We start from the raw sequence: 21,850 nt of genomic DNA, 5'->3' as shown, positions 1-21,850 counted from the left end.
AAGAGTGTCAGATAATAGGTGATGTGAAAGATTCTTCTCTGAGGCCCCTTCCGCACGTGCAGAATAATGCACTTTAAATGCACTTTCATAATTGTTTGCAAGTGGATTTTGCTATTCTGCACAGTAAAATCCAGCTCCAAAAGTGCACTGAAAGTGGATTGAAAGTGCATTATTCTGCATGTGCAGAATAATGCACTTTCAATGCACTTTCATAATTGTTTGCAAGTGGATTTTGCTATTCCGCACAGTGAAATCCAGGTGCAAAGTGGATTGAAAGTGGATTGAAAGTGCATTATTCTGCATGTGCGGAAGGGTTCTGAGAGTCAAGAGAGAGGCTGTTCACTTGATAGGCCAGTGGTTTTGCTCGGTATAAGGAAGGTTCATGTGATAACAGACAGTGTTCCATCTCATGAAACACAGGACAAGAAAGGGAAGAATGAAGAGAGCCGCCGGAAAGTAAACATCATTCTTCTAAGTGGTCAGAGGCTGGAGGTGACCTGCGACACCAGGACAATATGCAAAGATGTGTTTGACATGGTGGTGGCTCATATTGGTTTAGTGGAGCACCACTTGTTTGGCTTGGCTACCTTGAAAGGTAAGAATTCTGTTTGATTGACCTATGAACAGTCACCAATGAATGGTGGCAGTAGAAATTGGTGTGAATGAGACCGCTTCAAATCAGTCATGACAGAGAGAACATCTACCTTGCTTCCAATGCAGAGAATTAGGTAGACAAATGGTGTGTGTACATGTCTGAACCAGCCCTTGTGATATTTTCAGCATTATTTTTTTATTATTTTGAGAAATGCAAAAGGGCAAAATGAACACAGTTACAACAGAAAAACAGAACCCGTACAACAATATGAATAATTGTCATATGAGAGGCCGCCACGTCTATTACATAAAACATAATCAGAAAATAATAGGATAATTTTCTTGTAATTTGAGCCCATTTTTAGATGAGTGCCTGACTTAATAACTTTTGAGATGAGTGCATAAAGCTTTATCCTACTAGTATACAGAGGCCAAATAAAAATCCATCAAATTATATGTCTGTATAAAACATCCTTCATTGTTTGTTACCCCTCAAGCGCAATTAGTTGGCTGCTCTGCGGAACATGATGCTAGACCAAAGGAACCACTGATCTGATCCAACAGGGCTGCTCTTATGTTCTTATTCCCAAGGCATTTCGAGAGTCATTCATTTTCAAGGGATAAACCCTTTTGCATGTAAATTCAAGAGGCTATAAACTGCTTGGTTTTTGCCATAGCTGTTGTTTAACGTCAGCTTGAAAATAGTGGCAGGAGAAAACCCTCCAGGAGTCAGAGACCTTTGTCGAGCAATATGGTGGGCTGTATTGAAACTCAAGACGGGTTGGATTCCTCTGGCTCCCTTCGGAAGGCTCCCAAGCGACTCATGCGACATAAGCCAGTCTGAGAAACTAGCTTGTTATGTAGCTGTTGGTTTTTGACATAGCTGTTGTATCCTATAAGGTTCTGTGCTGACACAGATTTTGAAAGGGTAGACATATTAGTCAGTTGCAGTAAAACAAAACGAGTTTGTGTTATCACAAGTGCACTGTGCTGTATTGGTTCATTAAGCCATCAGAAGTCTTTTATTTCTTCCAACCGATGATGCCAAATAGAACGATGGGAGCCCATTGATGTTACTGCCCTCTGTAGTTTTTTCACTCATTTGCTCAGGTTTGCAGGGCTTTTTGCTTTGTGAGTCTCCCTGATTTAGTAAGAATAATTAAGGTCCACTACAGGGAATGGTTGCTGGTTGGAGAAAAACGTTGAGTAAATCCAACTATAGCTCAGTGAAATAAATCATCTGATGGATGGGTGCTTTATTAACTATTGGGTTTTTTCCCCTCTCTTAATTGTAGACAATGAATTTTTCTTCATCGATCCAGAATTGAAACTAACTAAAATAGCTCCCGAAGGATGGAAAGAAGAACCAAAGAAAAAGAGCAAAAATACCATCAACTTCACCTTGTTCTTCCGCATTAAGTTCTTTGTGGATGATGGCAGTTTAATACAGTGAGTGCTTGACGTGTTTATTTTCCTCCTCTTTCCTTGATCCAGGACTGTCTGTTGGAACTTAAATTTACTTCTTGGATGCTTGCACAGAGTGGTAGTTTTCTGTATAACTCTCCTTGAGTTAACTGCAGCAGCAAATGCAGAGGCATTTACATTGGTAATATAGCTTTGATGAGGCAGTTTTCCATAGACTTTCTTTACATCAGCTCCCTCTGGCTGTTGTCATCTCTTGCCACCAGAGAGCTTTTTCATTTTTTTTAATGTGTAATTGCTGCATCACTGTAGTGCTATAGAAACAAGACCCTCTGATGGCAGGTGGGGTGTTGGAATGGGGGTCACAGGAGACTGGGGCAAGATAAATGGCACCAATATAGAATAGAATAGAATAGAATAGAATAGAATAGAATAGAATAGAATAGAATAGAATAGAATAGAATCTTTATTGGCCAAGTGTGATTGGACACACAAGGAATTTGTCTCCGGTGCATATGCTCTCAGTGTACATAAAAGAAAATACATTTGTCAAGAATCCAGTGGCAGTCTCCTGCCTCATGAGGACAGGGGGGGTACCCCCTCTGTCCCCTCGAGCGCCTCATTTTACTTCTCTTGGTCACATAAGAGGCGCCAGCATTTCAGAAAGAATGAATTTGTGGGCCTTTTTTTTTTAAGTTTTAAAGAAGTGTTTTCAACGTTCCTGGCCTTGGCAGAGGCGCATTTAGAACTAGCATAACACCAAAATTTCAGGGGTACCATCCCAGGGGAACTGTCCTGATGATTAGCTCATCCGAATTTGACGTGATGTTTTGGTTTAGGGGCAACAAAAGTTATATGGACCCCCCCAAAGGGGGTGACCCCAACAAGCTGTTTTCAATGAGAGCTAACCTCCTGAGATGGGGGGCTACCCAATTTGGGGGGCCTCATAACATTGAGATGCCCCTGAACATAACTTCACCAAGCTTGGGTGGCACTCATGGAATAGTTAACAGGATGATACCCTGAAGGCCTGTAATCTCAACACTTTAGCCTTTAAAATACACTTCCTTCCAGGGCACCCCAAAGAATGTGCTTAAAGATTCTTTGTTTTGCCAGTGACTTCTGCTCCATTGTAGCCAATGGGGAATTTCTGATGTGTGTAGGGCAGGCTGCTACATTTTGGAAGATAGAGGGCACCAGACTTTCAGGGATGGCTCCAGGAGACCTCCCTGGTAATAGCATCCAGGTTTGGGAGACCTTTGTAGCTTCTGGGGGGTTCAATTTTATGGGCCCCTAAAGGAAATGACCCTTTGTTTCCCGGCTCCTGCGTGAGAAAGCCTGTAGGCCTTCTGGAGTTCTCCCTTCCCAGAACTATCTCTAGCTCCGCCCCCCCCCTCCGGAAAGCAAAGCTCCTCAAAAAGCTTGGATGTGCTATTACCAGGAACCCTCCCTGGAGCCACTTTGAAAGTCTGAAACTTCCTATATTTAAAAATGTGCAGCCCATTGCTCAATTGCTCATTAGCTACGTGGAGCAGTAACTGCAACTTCAAAGAATCTTGGAGGCAGTTTCAAGTGCCTGGAAGGTGGCTGGTGGAAGCACTTGGGCATGAGGTAAATTTATGTCCAGCATTCTATTAACAAGTCTTATGCTACCCAAGTTTGGTGAAGTCATGTTCAGGGGGACCAAAGTTATAGTCCCTCAAATGGGTAGCCCCTATCCTGGAGTTGGCCCATTACAGAAACAATGCGGATGGGGGGCATTCCATTTGGTGTCCATAACTTTGCTGCCCCTGGAAACAAGCTTCGCTTAAACTCTAGGTGGTAATCATCAGAGCAGTCTCTGGATGATGCCCTGAAATCATGGTGCTGTTAGCTTCAAAATGTGTCTCCCGGTGCAGGCCAAAAACTAATTCAAAATACCCCCCAAAACTCCAAATAATCCTTGCATTAGCATTTGTTCATATTTGGAAGGCAGGACATAATCGGACAATTTTTTGTCCGAAAGTGCCTAAATTTGCCCAGATTCAAGCTAGATCTGCTATTTGTTTCATCTGGAATCTCCAACTCTCCAAAAGTGATGCTGTTTCAGGAGGTGAGAATCAACCCCAAACGAGCATCACTTCTTCAACTGTGAGCTCTTAACCGGGGACCCCTTTGATTCTCCCTTTAAGGTGGAGTTGAAAAGAAGAATCTGAGCCCCTAGCTTCTGTTCTTAAATTCACCATTGAAAGTGATGCTGTTTGTGGAATGATTCAACTGGAGTGTATTTCTTTGTGAGAGATTTGGTACTGAGCATTTGTCGTTGGTAAATGTTTTTTTGCTGGGGTGATTTGTGAGAGATTTACACATGCTTAATACCCACTCTGCAACTGGCTTGGAGTTGTTTCTCAGGTTAACAACCTGCAAATTTCATAGGGTTGCTTTCGTGGGTCAGGAAATTATAGGAAAAAGAGTTGGTGGGAGAGCCGTGGCAATACTTGTGAAGGAGGGAGGAGGTGTTTTGAGCTTCGGTACAAAAAAAATCATTGTTTAGTCATGTGGGTGGGGGGGGGTGATTGTTGGTGTTGGCAGCCCACATGCGAGCGGGAGAGTAGCTCAAACCTTCAGAGTTTTGTCCCGAGCTTCAGTTCTGCTTCGATGCGCCCCTGCAAGAATCATAAAATATACAACTTAATGATTGTCATATAGGTCACAATGGCCAATCAGGGAAACAAATCAATAGTAATAAAACATATAAAATGTAAAATCATAAAATAAATGAAATGTCAGCATTGCAGGTTATAGTCGCCACAGTCGCCATTGGGAGGAGGAGATGGGTAATAAGGGAATGATGATGAAGGCGAAAAGTAGTGCAGTCAGTGTATAATAAATATATAATAAATGGTTGACAATTTCATCTGAGAGAAATCTATTTGTTTAACAGAGTGATGGCATTCGGGAAAAAACTGTTCTTATGTCTAGTTGTGGGTATGAACTGAAAAAAAATCTGCATTTTCCAGTTCACCTTGGTGCAAAAACACTTCAGCTGTAGACTTTGACAAAAAATCTGAAAGCAGGAAAAAATGCAGTGAACCTGGGTGGAGGAAGCTGCAAGGTTACCCACACGTACAAGGATGCTGTGTGGATGCAGGGGGGAAAGACCACTCCTGTTCGGAAGCTATAGCAGGGCAAAACAGCTATACAGATACAGCCTTTAAGTGCATATTTTTCCTCACAAGCCACTCATACTCTGTGGTATCTCCCTGTCTAGAAGGGAAATGGTAGTGGAAGTTGCCGTAGCTTCATGTCTACGAGAATGTCATGGAGTGCCAGCTCAATTCCCCTTTACCATAAAGGGTTAAGGATTTATTTAATAGAATCATAGGCCGTTTCTGCACGGCCACGCTCGGGGGGTGCGTTGGTGTATATGATGCTGACACACACACACCCGGGACCGTTCGCATGAACGGTCCCAGTAGGGGCAGCGAAGACGGCGCAGCCTTCTCAGAGGCTGTGCTGTAGCCCAAATGCCTTACCGTCCCTCCGACCTTCCGGATCGGCCACGGTTTAGGGCTTTCAGATTCGCCCGCCCTGCCCTGCGCAGCAGCTCTGGAGTGGGACAGGAAGCCGGTCCCCCTAACCTACAACGCAACGGAGAATAACGGAGGGATGGTAAGGCGTTTGTGAAAGGGGAATAAGCCTTCCAGCCACTCACCGCCATCTCATACGGCAGTGGAGTTGGAAGCTGCTGTTTCGAAATAAAACTCGCTCAGGGGCGATTTATGGTTTGGGAAAACAGCTTTAGCTTCACGCCTGACTCGGGGTTGGATATCGGGAGGCCGCAGCTGCTGCGATGCAGCAGTGGCGGCTGTATGAACCGCTCCCCAGGGACGCTGTTTTTAGTGTCCCTGGGTCGCTGTATTCCGCCCATGCAAAAACAGGCATACAGTTGGAAGAGACCACAAGGGCTATCAAGTCCAACCCCCTTCCATCCTGGAACACACAACCAAAGCACTCCCAACATATGTTCATCCAGCTGCGGCCCGCCAAGTGCCCCCCACATGATCTAATGGGTGGTGCCTGGGGTCAGTTGCGCCCCCCCCCATATCCCTCTGGCAGATACACCTCTGGTCCAGCCTCTGTTTAAAATCCTCCAAAGAAGGAGACTCCACCACTCTCCGAGGCAGTGAATTCCACTGTTGAACAGCCCTGAACATATTGGATACACTGTGAACGTTTGTTAGCATTATATACATTATTAAGCCTCATTTGCTACATTCAAGGGAATGTGGTGGGAACGGAGTGTTAAAATGGGCTGCACTATTTCAGACCTTAGTCAAGGAGTACGTTTTGGGGCGCTCCACTCTTGTCAAAAATCTCCCTGAAATCAGAAAACCAGCACTGCAAGCAAGAAAAATGGACTCTGAAGCATTCTCCCTTCCTTGGTAGCTTTCTGCTGTCTAGCAGTGGGTACAGCCTGACCACTCATATTAGGTCTCTGGCCCTTTCCACATGCATCACTTACCTCATATTTTAGGCATTGCCAATCCAATCGTTTTCCATGATTTTTGTCCGCACGCCTCCCTTTGAAATGTTGTTTCCTACTTACTTGAATCGGTTCCGTCTTGTCCACACTGGAAGAGATGGGGGCATAATGTCATTGGTGACGTTGCAGCCAATGCGCAGAGTCCATGCTTGCCGTGTGCTCTTTTAGAAAGTCCGTATTGCACAACTTTTCACTAAGCTGCCAAGATTAGTGAAATTGTCGTGCGAGGTTTCGCAGATGGCACAAAAGAGGTAACGTCTTGGTGGAACTCCCATAGCGCTGCATATAACGCCACAAGTGCTGTGTAAGTTCCAAGTATTATTAATCGGCCCAAGAAGCTAGTTTTAGCGAAAAGAGAACCATCGTCTTGCTAAATCCGTGTATAATTGCTATCTCCTTGCCGAATATTCAGTATTGCGCTTTGTTCTTTTTGCAGGCATACTCTGACATGTCATCAGTATTACCTGCAGTTAAGGAAAGATCTCTTAGAAGAGAAGATGCACTGTGACGATGAAACAGCCTTATTGCTAGCATCCTTGGCTCTCCAGGCAGAATATGGAGATTACCAAGCTGAGGTGAGGGTGTCTCTTCATCTGTGGGTGATATCCGGTTCTGTTTTTCGAAGTCACTCTTTCTGGGTGCTCTGCAGGTCTGCTGTTTTAAAGCAGAGCAGACAGAACACCAGTATGACTTCCTGTGGAGTTGGTTGGAGTCACAATTTGTGTTAAGATCTGACAATAAAAGAGTTCGCCCCAAAGCAGTGACTCATGCAGACACACAGGGGCATCCTCCTTTGAAGACAAATGATTCTACAGCATTTCTTTTGAAACTGAATAATCTGATCCCTTCTAGTGCAGCCTGGAGATGTGTCCAGATTTCCCATGCCCAACAAATTGTGAAGAAACACAACCCGAACATTCAAGCGTTCAGAGATGCAACAGGCAGCCTCATTTGTGGATGTTTCTTTTGGGCTCACAGGAATCTTTAATCGTTTGATTGACTTCATTTCTTTGGTCCAGGCACAGTGGTGCAGTCATAGACTTGGGCAGGGCAACACACCAGTCTCTTTGCGCATGAGCATTGCCTTTGCACTGAGATAGATCGTGTCCACATCGTTTATTTCAGCTTGATGCTTCTCCTTGCAGGTGCACGGCCTGTCTTATTTCAGATTGGAGCATTATTTACCACCTAGAGTGATGGAAAACCTGGACCTTTCTCACATCAAAGAAGAACTGCCAAAGCTGCACAGCACTTACACTGGAGGTTCTGAAAAAGAAGCCGAGTTGGAGTTTCTGAAGGTCGGTATGGAGGGTTTTGTACGGTATTCGTGCATCTTCCCCAATCACATCCCATCTAAGTGAGTGCCTGCAAAGAATCCCAGGTCAACTGGAAAGAGTTCGTTGTGGAAACCTGGATTCCCCCACTTTGACTTCACACTGACCACAACTTTTTAACAGTGAGGACATGTGCATGGCAACATATAGGAAACACGCTTCCTATATGCCAGAGGCCATGATTGCCAGAGGCCATGATTGGTTGAATCTTCAAGCAGATGCAGTTCTCCCTTTCAGACACTGTAGAACACAAGTGTCAAACTTGCGGCCCTCCAGATGTTATGGACATCTGGCATCATGGTGGCGGGGTGATGGGAACTGTAGTCTATAACATCTGGAGGGCTGCGAGTTTGACACCTATGCTGTAGAAGATATACAGTATGCTAAGAGAAAGGGGGAGAGGGTTAATCACCTGTCTGAAGTGACTCTTAATAAACACATTCACCTTTAGTTTCCTAGTTTATTTCTAGTGAAGTATCACTGCCCACTATTTAGTCACATGCCTTTGGCTATATCTAGCAGTCCCAGTGGCCCAAGAGCATCAGAGAGGTAAGCAGGCAGGATTGGCCATGGTCAGTACTTGGATAGGAAACCACCAAGGCAGGCTGGGATTGCTATGCAGAGGAAGGTAGATGACAAAGCCCCTCTGCTTGACTTTTGCCTGGAATACCCTGTGGATGGGGTTGCCGTGAGCTGGTTGCAACTCCACATAACGTTGTCCTTCTTGGCTATGCTTAGACTGGAGCACATAGAATTCTAAGCACACTTGCTAGGAAGTGAGTCAATGGGATTTATTTAGGATTGCATTGTTAATTGACTAGAACAGCAATAAAGAAATAGAAGGTACACACACCTTGCAATAGATCTGTTCACTTGTTTATTTAGTGATTGAAGCAGATCACAAAGGAGACTGTGCTATGATCAGGCCTCTTGATATGCATGGCCTCTATTTTGATAAGCATGTTATTTATTTTCCAGCTTTGGGTACACACCATTGGGAAGACAGACTTTTTTAAAGCATGTGTGCTTGCATATGTGGAAGCTGAAAAACTTGTTAATTGCCCTGTTCATACAAGATAGGGACTGAATGTATAAAGGGTAGCATGCAGAGCCATAGCGAGGGGGAACTGTGCCCGGGGCATGTGTGTGCACTGTGCCCCTACCATGCCCCCACCCGCCCCCACTATGTCACGCCCCCACACTGGCATACGCCCAATGCAAGACACACACCCCCATCCCATCCCCTGGGCACTACGCCACTGGTAGCATGCTCTCTTGTGAAGCAGGGTTGGAGCAACAAAATTATCATGACTGTATGAGGTTAAATGGCTCAAATAGGGAACAAAGGCCACTATGAATAGGGAACAAAGGTTGCTACATCCCCCCCCCCTTCAAAAGAAGTGGGGAGGAGGGGGTGTAGACTGCTCAAAGGTAGTCTGTGAATAGGGGATAAATCCAAATTTAGTCCATTATTTGTCTTTTTATAAATGCTTACATGGTCATTTAAGATTTTGTGCTTATTGGGTTTTTACTATTTCTCACAAATGCATCTCTCTCTCTCTCTCTCTCTCGCTCTCTCTAGATTTGCCAGAGGCTACCGGAATATGGTGTTCACTTTCACCGCGTATTGCCAGAGAAGAAATCTCGGACTGGAATTCTGCTGGGCGTTTGCCCGAAAGGAGTTCTTATTTTTGAAGTTCACAACGGCGTCCGTACCCCTGTCCTTCGTTTCCCATGGAGAGAAACAAAGAAGATATCGTTTAGTGTATGTTGGTAACGTTTCCCATAGAGACAAAGGTTGCACAGGTGTTTTCCACACTTGGCATCCACGTCCTCTAAATTGAGGAACTTGTGTGCTTTGAATTGTGCTGTTGCAGAAGCAAAGGACAGGACAGGAGAGGTGGTCCAGTGCATGTAGCAAATTCTTTAGTAAAGAAAGTCCAGTTTCTCCGAAAATAAGACATTCCCTGAGAATAAGACGTAGTAGAGGTTTTGCTGAATTGCTAAATATAAAACATCCCCCGAAAGTAAGACGTAGCAAAGTTTTTGTTTGGAAGCATGCCCGTCGAACAGAACACCAGAGCATGCAGCCGTGGAGCGGAAAAATAAGACATCCCCTGAAAATAAGACATAGCGCATCTTTGGGAGCAAAAATTAATACAAGACACTGTCTTATTTTCAGAGAAACACGGTAGTTAGGCAATACAAGAGAACTAGAAGTGGACAGCGAGGTTGTCCAGGGAAGCCCAAAGCACAGGCCTCCTGAAGTTCTCTGGGAGTGGCACTCAAGAGTCCTTGTTCCCCTTAGGGTGCCTTCATCATGCCCCAAACAACACCAACCCAGTGTACATAAGAACATAAGAACATAAGAACTAGCCTGCTGGATCAGACCAGAGTCCATCTAGTCCAGCACTCTGCTACTCGCAGTGGCCCACCAGGTGCCTTTGGGAGCTCACATGCAGGAGGTGAAAGCAATGGCCTTCGGCTGCTGCTGCTCCTGAGCATCTGCTCCTCAACACCCTGGCAGGTGGTGCGTGACCCTTTGGCAGGCAAATCCTTGGCAGCCCCACACCCTGGGGTACTGTCTTTTGCAGCAGCAGTGGAAAGGGTGAGGCATTTCATCCAAGGCTGACAGAAAGGAAGTGCCAGAACACTGCCAGTAGCCTGCAGTAAAAACCATCAAGGAGGCAGGTGCACCTCGTGAGGAACTCCATGGAGCATCAGGGGAATGTTCTGGAAAGGAAGATAGAAGCCAGGAATCCTGGGATTGAGGGCAGACAACCAGGTAGGGCAGGGCAAGGGACTGGATGAGTGGGATGGAAGTTGTGCCTTTGGAGAGAGGATTATAGGAGGAGTAGGTCCATTGGTAAAGGAGTAAAGAGGGTGGGACAACTTCCCTTTAAATAAGGACCAGAGCCAAGGTCAAGGAGGAAATAGGTTGCGGGGTGGGTGGGGGGGGGGAGGTTCTCTGGTACAGAGAACCTGCCAAGCAGGGTTTGAGAACTGAGTAACTTTTCACTACTCCCACCCTTTCTGGGGCCACTGGAGCTCACAAAGGTCTCTTAAGCCAGAGTGAAGGGCCTGCACGGGGACACATCTGGGAATGTCCCCCCAAGAGAGGAAATCACAAAATTGCCAGCAGAAACTTCGTTTCTGAATGTGGGGGGAATTTTCATCTATGTCCCCCCAAGAGAGGAAATCACAAAATTGCCAGCAGAAACTTCGTTTCTGAATGTGGGGGGAATTTTCATCTACCATAAAGAGATCTGTACCTCCAGAAAAGAGATCTGGGCCAATTCTGTTAGGTCCACTGCACCTCAAAAGGCAGGTGGGGGTTTGCATGACTGATTCACACCAATCCACTGGCCATGTCACAATCTCCTTGCCTAGGGAAGACTAGCATGTCAGGGATCTGTCCTGGCCTTCTCCCTGACTTACTACTTTTCTACATTGTAAGACTTTGTAAGAGTTTTTTCTATATTGTAAGACTATAGAAAAAGCCCCCAACTTGTATGTCAAAATGGCACAGCAACGTCATGCTGTACATTGGCTGTCTCAGTAATAACCATTTAATCATGTGCTTAAATCTTTAACTGCCGTCAACGAGACTAAGAAAGTGTATAACTTTGGATAATTTTCTTCTCGTCTCCTTCCATTCCACATCCTGTATCTATTTGCCGTGCAAAATTATGCCTCAGGTCTTCTTGTGGTGCTAATTTTCAGATGCATTTCCACATTTGTCATTTGTGGATCTATAAATGCCCTGGGTGCATGCCCTCGGAAAGCTGTTGTGAATATTATAAAAGCAGAATGAGGAATGCAGCAGAATAGAGGGACACAAACCTTTGAATCGAGCTATTTTTACTAAGCCCTGACCTGCATGGCCCAGGCTAGCCCAGTCTTCTTAGATCTCAGAAAGTCAGCAGGGTCACCCCTGGTTAGTGTACTGGTGGGGGACCACCAAAGAAGTTCATGGTTGCTATGCAGAGGCAGGCAATGGTAAACCACTTCTGTCTCTTGTCTTGAAGACCCTATAGGAGTCACCATAACTTGAGGGCACGTTCCACCATCCATTGGTGTTAAACTCTTGCTGAATTTGTGTGCTGAATGGAAATGGTCATCTTTTGGTTTAAAATAACTCGCCACTTGACAAGCTCTGGTTTCATTTTCTGAGCCTTAATTTTAGGAGCATCAATGCAATCTATACAGCTAAAAAGTCCATCTAACCCATTGTTTTGTTTTGGTTTCCCCGTATTAAGAATATTGATTAGAGTGTTTTCAAAGCAGGAAAGCAGGTCTGTTCTTTTTTGCTAAAATTCTTTATGTGCATTTCACATTACAGAAGAGGAAAGTCACTCTGCAGAACACATCCGATGGTATAAAACATGCATTCCAAACAGACACAAGCAAGACTTGTCAATACTTGCTGCAGCTGTGCTCTTCGCAGCATAAATTCCAGCTGCAGATGAGAGCCAGGCAAAGTAACCAGGACACTCAGGAGATTGGTAAGTACTGGTGGACAGTCACAGCTTCTGCATCCTTTGTTGCCCTATGGCAGGGACGCCCACACTTTCTGGGCTTGTGGGCATCTTTGGAATTCTCAAGTAGGTGGGGTCAAAAGAGTTCTGAGAGGACTGTGACTGGCCCCAGGTAACCCAGCAGGCTTCATGCATCAGAATGGGGAATCACAAGGTGTCTGTTGTGGGGAGGGGAGGGAAGGGGAGAGGAAGGCATTTGCAAGCCACTTTGAGACTCATTACAGTTTAGAAAAGCAGTTTATTAATCCAAACTCCGCTGGCATGATGCTGGCCTCATTGCCAATTCATGCTGCCGGGCGGCACCTATGCTGCCATGGGGGCAACTTACACTGGTGCTGGGAACTGCATGGCTCCACATTGCATGGGTGCTATTGTAACCTCTAACTGTGGGTTCTGTGGGGCAGAACTTGGAAGGAGTTGCAAAGAACTAAATTTAAAACAAAATGGTTTACTTCCTTAACAAATAACACTTTTAATATTAACATTTAACATTAACAATTTACAGTCCTTTTAGGTTGCATTTCAAGTTCTTATATTTACAATCGACTGATAATGCCAAGTCCAATTCTTCCTGCTGGTGGTTGGCTTATGAAGACTTCAGAGGCTTGGTGAATGGGATCCAAGATGATGAAGGTCCCCAAAAGAACTCCCATCAACTACATACATAGCAAGCCCTGAAACAATAAATTCTAACATTTACAACATAGCAAAAATAAACAACTCCCTTCCCACTAGTTCCCAACAACTTGGCAGTTACCTTAAACAAGGTGTTAAGAGCATATAAAGCATTAATCCAAACTCCTCTCCTTCAGTTCTGTATTAGAATTCCAAAGATCTGAGACTCCTTACAGTTGAGAAAAGCGAGGTATAAATCCAAACTCTTCACTACTTCGCTTTATAATTTAAATAAACCTTTTTTTTTCGCTTGCAGAAAGAGCATCATTTAGGAGCCTCAACCTGCACACGGAGTCTGTGAAAGGATTTAACATGGGCCGGGCCATCAGCACAGGCAGCCTAGCCAGCAGCACCCTGAACCGCCTGGCAGTCCGGCCGTTGTCAGTCCAAGCGGAGATCCTGAAAAGACTGTCCTGCTCCGAGCTGTCCCTCTTCCAGCCGCATCCGGGTTCCTCAAGAGACAAGAACGAGAAGCCGTCATGGGAAGAAAGGCCCAAGATCATGAGCAAATCCTTTCACGACCTGAGCCAGAGTCAGATCTCCGTCAGCCCTTTTCGGAAAAATGTCATCGGTGCCGTAGACTCTTCTTCACGAAGGATGGAAGAATTAATGGGGAAAATCTTCCAACCAGTGCCAAAATCTGATGCCGAATCAGTGTCTGGAGCAGCAAAGCTGAATAAGTAAGAATCTTTCTTATGGCCTGACTAGAGCCTCGTTCCCATGTTGCAATGCCCCTGAGTACACCACGCAAAAGCACATCCCTGTGGAGAATGAGTGGGCCTTTCCCCACTTACCTTAAGCCCCGCGCTACTTGAGGAGAGTAGCGCGGGGTCCCCGGCACTTCCCCCTCAGCACGCGGCATCCCTGGCGCTCTTGCAAAGGGCGCCTTTTGATGACCCCGCGCAGAGCATGGGGTCGTGGGGACGCCCGGGCGTGTGCCAGGGATGCCGCGCACTGAGAGCAGCGCGCGGCATAGGGGGGATCATGGTGAGTGGGGAAATGCCCAGTGTATGCTGCAGGCAGGTGTCAGCTAGGCAGGCGTGGGCGAACAGCCCCAGGTCAAAAGCACAGGAATCCCAGCAGGCAGGCAGACTGGGAGCTATAGCGAGCACCTATCTTTGTATTAATAGCAGACTAAGGTTATGGCATATATATGTATGCATATACCATTTTAGAGTAGCATTACACTGAAAGTGTAAGTTTCCTAGTTCAATTCAAGCTTTGTGTGCATGTTCTACGTTCCAAATGCTTTTTGATGTGCTGCAGTAGATATCGGGCAGTTAGACAGTGTGAAACTGCTGGCATCGTTGATCCAAAAGCAAGCAGAATTCCATTCGAGGTTTTTTTGTTAGCAAAGAGCAAGAGGTTCTGGAGCGTTTTATGCGCACACGCTCCTAACTGTTCCAGTAGTCATTTCCCCTGGGGCCATTCTGTATAAGCAAGTGCTGTAATTCTGTAGAACTGCAGTATTCATTTTCATCCCATCCTACTAAAATCTCTTTATGACCAGCTATTTCACATTTTATTCCCCTGTGCTCTGCTTGTGTGTGGACAGAATGAACCTCTCCACATTACGTGCATTTCCACTGGTGTATTTCTAGTGTAGCGCAGCATACCTTTTCATACCAGCTTTCATTCACGCATCGTATTCATTTGTATCATTGTTTATCCTTTTTTTTTCTTTTGTCCCCTTCTGTTTTCTCTCTCTGCTCCACTTTTTTCCCTCCATCCTTCCTCCAATCACTCTTTAGTTTACAGTCTCATCCAGGTTTAAATGCCAGCCTAGAAAGAAAGAAAAATGAATCTGACTCATCCTCCGCTGAAGATACATGCCAAGCCTATGGTATAGGTCAGCATTGTTTGATTCAGTTTCTTTTTTTAAAAAAAAAAATCCTAGTTAAACTAAATACTACCTGAATTTTCAACTGACCATTAGCGATTAGCTTTTACAACATGCACTTTTGGGGTGCCTTCGTAAAAAGAATTTGAGCCTGCTCCTAGGCCAGTCATGGCGAACCTTTTCGAGGCCGAGTGCCCAAACTGCAACCCGAAACCCACTTATTTATCGCAAAGTGCCAACATGGCAATTTAACCCGAATACTGAGGTTTAAGTTTAGAAAAAAACGGTTGACTCCAAGGCGCGCATTACTTGGGAGTAAGCTTGGTGGTAGTCGGTGGCTTTGCTTTGAAGCAACTGTGCAATGCTTCGAATGGGTGAAACACGACCCTAGGAGAGTTTAGAAGCAAGCCCCATTGCCAGCAGCCGAGCTTACTCCCAGGTAAAGGATTGCGCTTTAGTTCTTCCCATGAAAATCAGTGGGGTTTAACAGCACAGTGTAGTTTAACAGGGTTACCTGCATGTCGTGCCCTGCAGCCCAGGCCAGCCTAGATGTGTGTGTGTGGGGGGGTGATTTTCCATCCCTCCCTCATGATGAACTCTGTGCACACGTGCCCACAGAGAGGGCTCTGAGTGCCACCTCTGGCACCCGTGCCATAGGTTCGCCACCACTGTCCTAGGCTGTTAGATAACTGCCACAACAGTTCCTGCAGTATAGAAGTTAAAGGCATGAACTGTAAGTTGGTGAGTACTCTGTTCAGATCTCGCTTCACTGTGGATTTATTTTAAGTTTGCCACCCCAGCTCCACTTCCTTCCTTTCCTACATGCATTCTTATAGTCTTCATGAAATGTCTGAAAAGGGGTGGGCCCGTAAACAATCATGCATTCACGCAGCCCTTTTCTGCACAGGCCAATAAACATGGGCTAAGGGCGGGATAAAACCCAGGTTGGGGAGGGAGGAACTTCACACGGATCCCACTCCTAAAATAAGTCCACTCTGCATTTTCCCCCACAACCCGTTTTTTTCAAGAATCGCATCGCTGTTTAGACTTCAGGCTGATAAATCAATGCACGGTTTCAGAATAGATGTGATTCAGTACCCCCTGTGCTTTTCTCAGATTGGCTTTAAACCCTTCTCTGGTTGTGCATCTAGCAGTGGTTATCTTACATAGGAAAAAGAAGAGTGTTCAATCTCAGTAAATGGCTAGAACGTCTAAATAGTGATTAGGCCTGCCGCTAATGCCCTTTTGAGTCACAGAAAATGTTCTTTTTAATTACATCGTGAATCTAAACAAAAGTTGACTTGAAAGCCTCTGAGTCGTGTTGTAGCATGTGCAAAAGAAATTCTCCCCATCTGAGTCAATTTTTTTCTCCTCAGCAGATGTACAAACGAAACAGAATGTGATTTCATTGCCTGAGAGGGAGATCAACTTGGTAAAGTTGAAAAAGAGTGAACAGTACGGTTTAGGTAAGTTTGTGTTATTTTTAGAAGTCCTAAATAAATACAAACAAAACAGAGATGAAACAGTCAGTGGCGAAGCTACAAGGGGAAGGGGGGTGCACTGTGCACCAGGCACAAGTCTGGGGCACAAAAAATCACCTCCAGGCCCTTTCCCCTTTCCCCCTCCCCCCTCCGTGGTGCCCCCCCTCCCGCAGCGTCCCCCCTTCCCACACTTACCTTAGTTCCTTTCCTTTTTGAGAACTTTTTCAGGCTGCAAAAGGCCTGTTTGCAATAAAAATGCCCTGAGGAGCTACAGTTCCCAGGAGACCTTGGGGCTCACAAGGCCTCCTGGGAAGTATAGTTCCCATCAGGCCGTTTTTACTGAGAACAGGCCTTTTGCAACCTGAAAAAGTTCTCAAAAAGGAAAGGAACTAAGGTAAGTGTGGGAAGGGGGGCACCGCGGGGTGGTGGTGGTGGAAAATATAAAATGCGCACCGGGCCAGTTTGGCCCAGCCACGCCTCTGCACTCAGTCTGATGAGTGGAGTCTACCAAGAACATGCCTTTGTTCTGTAGAATAAACAGCACTATATTAGAAGCCTTAGCAACAATGGGGAAACTACACATACCTGTCCCTGTGTGGAAAGCACCATAACTGATAAATCCTGGTTTGTGCATAAATCCAGTTTATCCTCTTCTTACTTCCTCTCCTTCCTCCTATCAGGGGGGACATACTTCCCATGTGTTTGTGGCCTGTTGGACGTTAGTTATGGTAATCATCCACTAATTGTGGTTTGTGAATTCAGATGCCACAGCAAAACACAGTTATGACTGTGGTTGATGAATTAGCTACAACTCTTAAAATCTTAGCTTGGTACCCAACTTGGGTTTGTTGGACTGTCAGCACTGAGATTCATCATTAACTGAGACTTGATCAAGCCATGATTTATAAGCCACAGTTTGCCATGCTGTCAGCCTTTGAAAATCACTTGGTCTTAGCCAAAATTTCAAAAAGCGATCTTTAAATTTTGGCATGGTACAGTGAAAACTTCACCTTTGAAAATCAGCTTAAAGAACATTTCCACGACTCTTTAAAGTTACTAAACAGCTGTTTTCGATAGGTTTCCAGATCACCGGTGGAGAGAAGACTGGAAAATTAGATCTTGGAATTTTTATTTGTTCAATAACACCTGGGAACAAATGATTCCTGGTAACGCCATAGAAACCAGAAAGATTCAGCGTCTTATGTATTGTCGGGATCATTGGTGTTGTAGCTTCGGGAGTAGCGGTTATGCAAATTTAGCATTCTTCTTTCCTGATAGCTGCTTCGTATCTGGTTGGCATCTTCAGAGGATCCTCTGAAGATAAGCCAGCTTACAGAGGCAGCTAGCTAAACGTCAGGGAGGAGCATGCTGATCTGCTAGAACACGGTCATACCCAATTCGAAACCAGGTACTAGCACCCCACTATTCGCACTATGTTGTAACAGGAAAAAGAAATTCTGAATTTTGTTTTCAAGTTAATAATTCAATGCCTCCCTGTCCATTGAGGCTGACAAAAATTTTGTTGGTAGTGATTTCTCTGAGAAACAGTAGGGTTGTGTACTTAGGAAACAAAACACTATAAACATACCTGTCATTCACAACACAAGCAAATAGTTTAATGTAAGGAAGTGGTATTGTTGTAATCTAAAATTGGTGACTGCCTTTTTAAAAAAGTTCTTTTATTTTTAAAAGCTCAGCAGTTCATCTTGAAAAAACTAAAGCTCCAGTGCCTTTGTCATGGGCATAATGTTACAGGAAATGCAAAGCAGCGTTCCCAAGGGGGCTGCTGGGCTCTGCTGCTTCCTTCAGTGCAAGAATAAATAGGGTCCCTTCTGAACAGGAGTCTTCCTTGTTCTCACTAGCCTGCCCTTGTCCCTAACAACGGTCACATTCATTGTAGAGAAATACACATCCATGGAATTGAGCTACTGATTGCAGCCTTTATGTTGAACATCCGATTGGATCTCAAGTTGTCAGTGTTCTTTTGAACTTGGGTAGCTGATGGTTGGGGGTTGGCCATTAGCCATTTTGACCGTGGTCAAGGCAGTTTCACAGAAGGCATAATAATTGCCCCCACAGCTCTGGTTTTCAGCCAGTGAGTTGCAACTCACAATTGGTTCTCACACAGGAGGAGGGTCAGACCATCAGCAGCCTGATGAGAAGTGATAGGAAGATGCAGAGGGTTCATAAGATACAGAGATACACAATGAAACCAGTACAGTAGATCCCAGCCTTGACATGAATGGCCCAGTCTGGCCTGATCTCAGCAGATCTCGTAATCTAAACAAGGTTGGTCCTGGTTAGTACATGGCTGAGTGAATTGCAAGGAAGGCTCAGTGTCACTATGTGGAGGCACAAGGTTGTGGGGAGAGGAAGGCAAAGGAGCTTGTAAGCCACCTTGAGTCTCCTTACAGGAGAGAAAGGTGGGGTATAAATCCAAACTACTACTAATACTAATACTCTTCTTCTTCATTATAAATATTACATTGTTGATCCTTGTGGCGTAGGAGGTTAAGAGCTCGTGTATCTAATCTGGAGGAACCGGGTTTGATTCCCAGCTCTGCCGCCTGAGCTGTGGAGGCTTATCTGGGGAATTCAGATTAGCCTGTACACTCCCACACACGCCAGCTGGGTGACCTTGGGCTAGTCACAGCTTCTCGGAGCTCTCTCAGCCCCACCCACCTCACAGGGTATTTGTTGTGAGGGGGGAAGGGCAAGGAGATTGTCAGCCCCTTTGAGTCTCCTGCAGGAGAGAAAGGGGGGATATAAATCCAAACTCTTCTACTCTTCTTCTTCTTGTATCAATCTCTCCATAGGAGATCGCCTGATATCGGTGAACAGCGTGAGCCTGGAAGGAGTCAGCCACCACACTGCGCTCGAAGTTCTCGAGAGAGCACCCAGCGATGTAACGCTTGTCATTTCCCAGCCTAAAGAGAGGCCTGCCAAAGGTGCTCCCCTATTATTGCCCGACAGTGACTTTTCCCACACAAGTCAATGAAAATATTTGCAGTTCATTTTCAATCCCCCGTTTATTTGCACTCACCCCCACAAAACGATTCCTGCCTGCCATTTTGTGCTTTCTTTTTTTTTTAATTTCTCCACGGAGCCGATGCTTTGACGCTTGAGAGCTTTGTGCTGCAACTCTTCGTGCTGCAACTCTTGGTCGTGCACTCGAAGCTTTGAAGATGTAATCACCCAAAAAATTTTAAAAACTGACAAAATAAACAGGCAAGATGGAGTGAGCTTAAAAATGCCGTTGAGGATCAAGTTTGGGGATTGCAAAGAGATGTGGGAAATGTTTTAAAGAGATATGCACAGCAAGCCAAAATGTTTTGAAAACATTTCAACAAAAGAATCGCTAAAATTCAGGATGCTAGAAACATTGTGGAACTCCTCGGAGGAATCATTTTATTTCCTGCCTCAAAACGTTTTATTTTGGTTGTGTGGAAAAGGCCAGTCTTTTGGGTAGAATACATTACATTACAGATGTATTCTATAACTTTTTCTAAGCCAATGATCTGTAATGTAGAAAAAGTGTCTCCCCCCCCCTTCGATGCACTGTTTTATAAAAGTAGTTTAAACACCCTTATAAGGCCCTCGTAGAGAATAGGTTTTAGCAGGACTAGGCTAAGCATTTGGAGATTCAAAAGGCTCACAAACTGAGTTCATATTCTGCTAGCATTGTTTTATCAATCAAGGAATTGATATCAATTTAAATAAAATCAGGAATTTATTGGCGAACCTATGGCATTCCAGATGTTCATGGACTACAACACCCATCAGCCCCTGCCAGCATGGCCAATTGGCCATGCTGGCAGGGGCTGATGGGAATTGTAGTCCATGAACATCTGGAGTGCCATAGGTTCGCCACCACGGGTAGGGTAACAGTCTTGGCTGATTGTGTGTGGAGAGACAGATATAGTACAGTAAATCAGATGCTAACTTCAAAATCCTCTCACCCACCCTTCTTGGGCAGAGGCTGTGATCTGAGTAGGGTTGCCAGGCAACTGACAGAAGAGCTGAGCCCCGGGGAAATGGGGAGTGAGTTTCCATTTATTCCTAGAGCTACCATTTGTCACTTCCTATCAAAGCAGGAAGCCCGGTAAGTCTAGTTCTGGGGCCATTTCACACATCGTATGGTGGACACAAGGTTGCCATGAGCACTTTGGGTCAGATGTGTGCCTGGAGCGTCATGCTGGAAACAATTCTTAAATGTGTTTGGGCCCAATTCAGGTTAGGACCATCATGCATGAGGAAAATGACTCACTTCATTTTCCTGATCTAAAATATCCTTGTGGATCCAAATTACATGTAGGTATCATACATGTGAGTTTCCCTGCTGGGTATAACAGCAGCTGCCATGGAGCCATTTTACATCAGGAAAGTACTCTCCCCCATATGTCTGGGAATTAGGTTCTCATCAGGTTAATGCCTGAACAGGTGTGTTCAGAATTCATGTGGGGGGTGCAGACGTCATACAACTTGGGCCTATAAATCCCCTCAGCAGTTGGGTCTTTTCATAACTAGCTTTTCAAGCTCTGAAAGATGAAAACAAGAAGCAGCACTTAAACGTTTTCCTTTGTCCTTAGAATTATTGAATCTCCTCAGTGGCGTGAAAGAATATTCAAAGGGGCCATCATGGACACAAGACAACGAGGCGGAGTCCTCTTCAGAGCGCAGCAGGCCTCCCTGCCACCAGAGGCCCTCTTCTGGGAGTCCGCCCGGCCTTCGCTCAGGCAAACGGGATGGCAGCTTGAGCTCTCAAGATTCCCGGACAGAGAGTGCCACCCTTTACCAAAGTCAGTCCAACAGCATCTTTGGCAGCCACGTCCACGACAGGATACAGCCGGAACTGCAGCACTGCCACGAATCCCAGCTCGTCTTTTCCGGCTGCCACGAGAAGAACAGGACCTCCTCTGAGACTAACCAGGCAAAAACTAGAAAGGTCGGGGTGGTGGAGAATGCAGAGTATTCTGACCGAGGAGATTCTGACATGGATGAAGCCACTTATTCCAGCAGCCTGGAGCAAATGCCAGCTAAAAAGGCACAGTCCATTTCTATCATTTTGTGGTCTGAAATTTGTCATTGATTAATTACTGTCTGTTTGCTTAGAAATTAAGACATTAGAGGGTAATGGATAGAATGGGGTCAGACCATCAGTGCTTCTGTTGCTGTAACTGCTCGTGCAATTTTATACTAACATTTTGGGTACGGGTTTTCCTCGGGTGAAATTCTCTATTAATGTCTCAGCATATGACTAAGAGAGGAACTGGTCAGGTTTTTCCTCTGAGAAGTCATTTAAGCGTGCTTTTCATGACTTATCTGTCTGAGATTTTCCTAACTGCCTGAAGAAGCCATTTCATGACATTCTTTCTCTACGTGGAAGTGAAGGGCAGCCCCATTCAAACCTTTCCATCTCTAGCCGAAGAAGAAGAGTTTGG

The 21,850-nt window shown here is 45.2% G+C and overlaps 1 protein-coding gene across 1 annotated transcript in view; it reads left to right on the top strand.

Moving 5' to 3' along the window:
- PTPN13 (protein tyrosine phosphatase non-receptor type 13) overlaps positions 1-21,850 on the top strand; it is a 187,154-nt gene that overhangs the window by 121,563 nt on the left and 43,741 nt on the right. The window contains 13 exon segments of the mRNA XM_048509456.1: positions 421-595; positions 1,890-2,043; positions 6,978-7,116; positions 7,687-7,839; positions 9,458-9,640; positions 12,218-12,380; positions 13,345-13,768; positions 14,840-14,937; positions 16,305-16,394; positions 17,487-17,575; positions 18,737-18,755; positions 19,226-19,357; positions 20,999-21,453. Of these exon segments, the coding sequence (XP_048365413.1) occupies positions 421-595; positions 1,890-2,043; positions 6,978-7,116; positions 7,687-7,839; positions 9,458-9,640; positions 12,218-12,380; positions 13,345-13,768; positions 14,840-14,937; positions 16,305-16,394; positions 17,487-17,575; positions 18,737-18,755; positions 19,226-19,357; positions 20,999-21,453 (2,274 nt within the window).

The sequence above is a fragment of the Sphaerodactylus townsendi genome, linkage group LG10 (assembly GCF_021028975.2).
Source record: "Sphaerodactylus townsendi isolate TG3544 linkage group LG10, MPM_Stown_v2.3, whole genome shotgun sequence".
Lineage (NCBI taxonomy): Eukaryota > Metazoa > Chordata > Lepidosauria > Squamata > Sphaerodactylidae > Sphaerodactylus > Sphaerodactylus townsendi.
The sequence above is the reverse complement of the archived record's forward strand: the minus strand, read 5'-3'. Positions and strand labels throughout refer to the sequence as shown.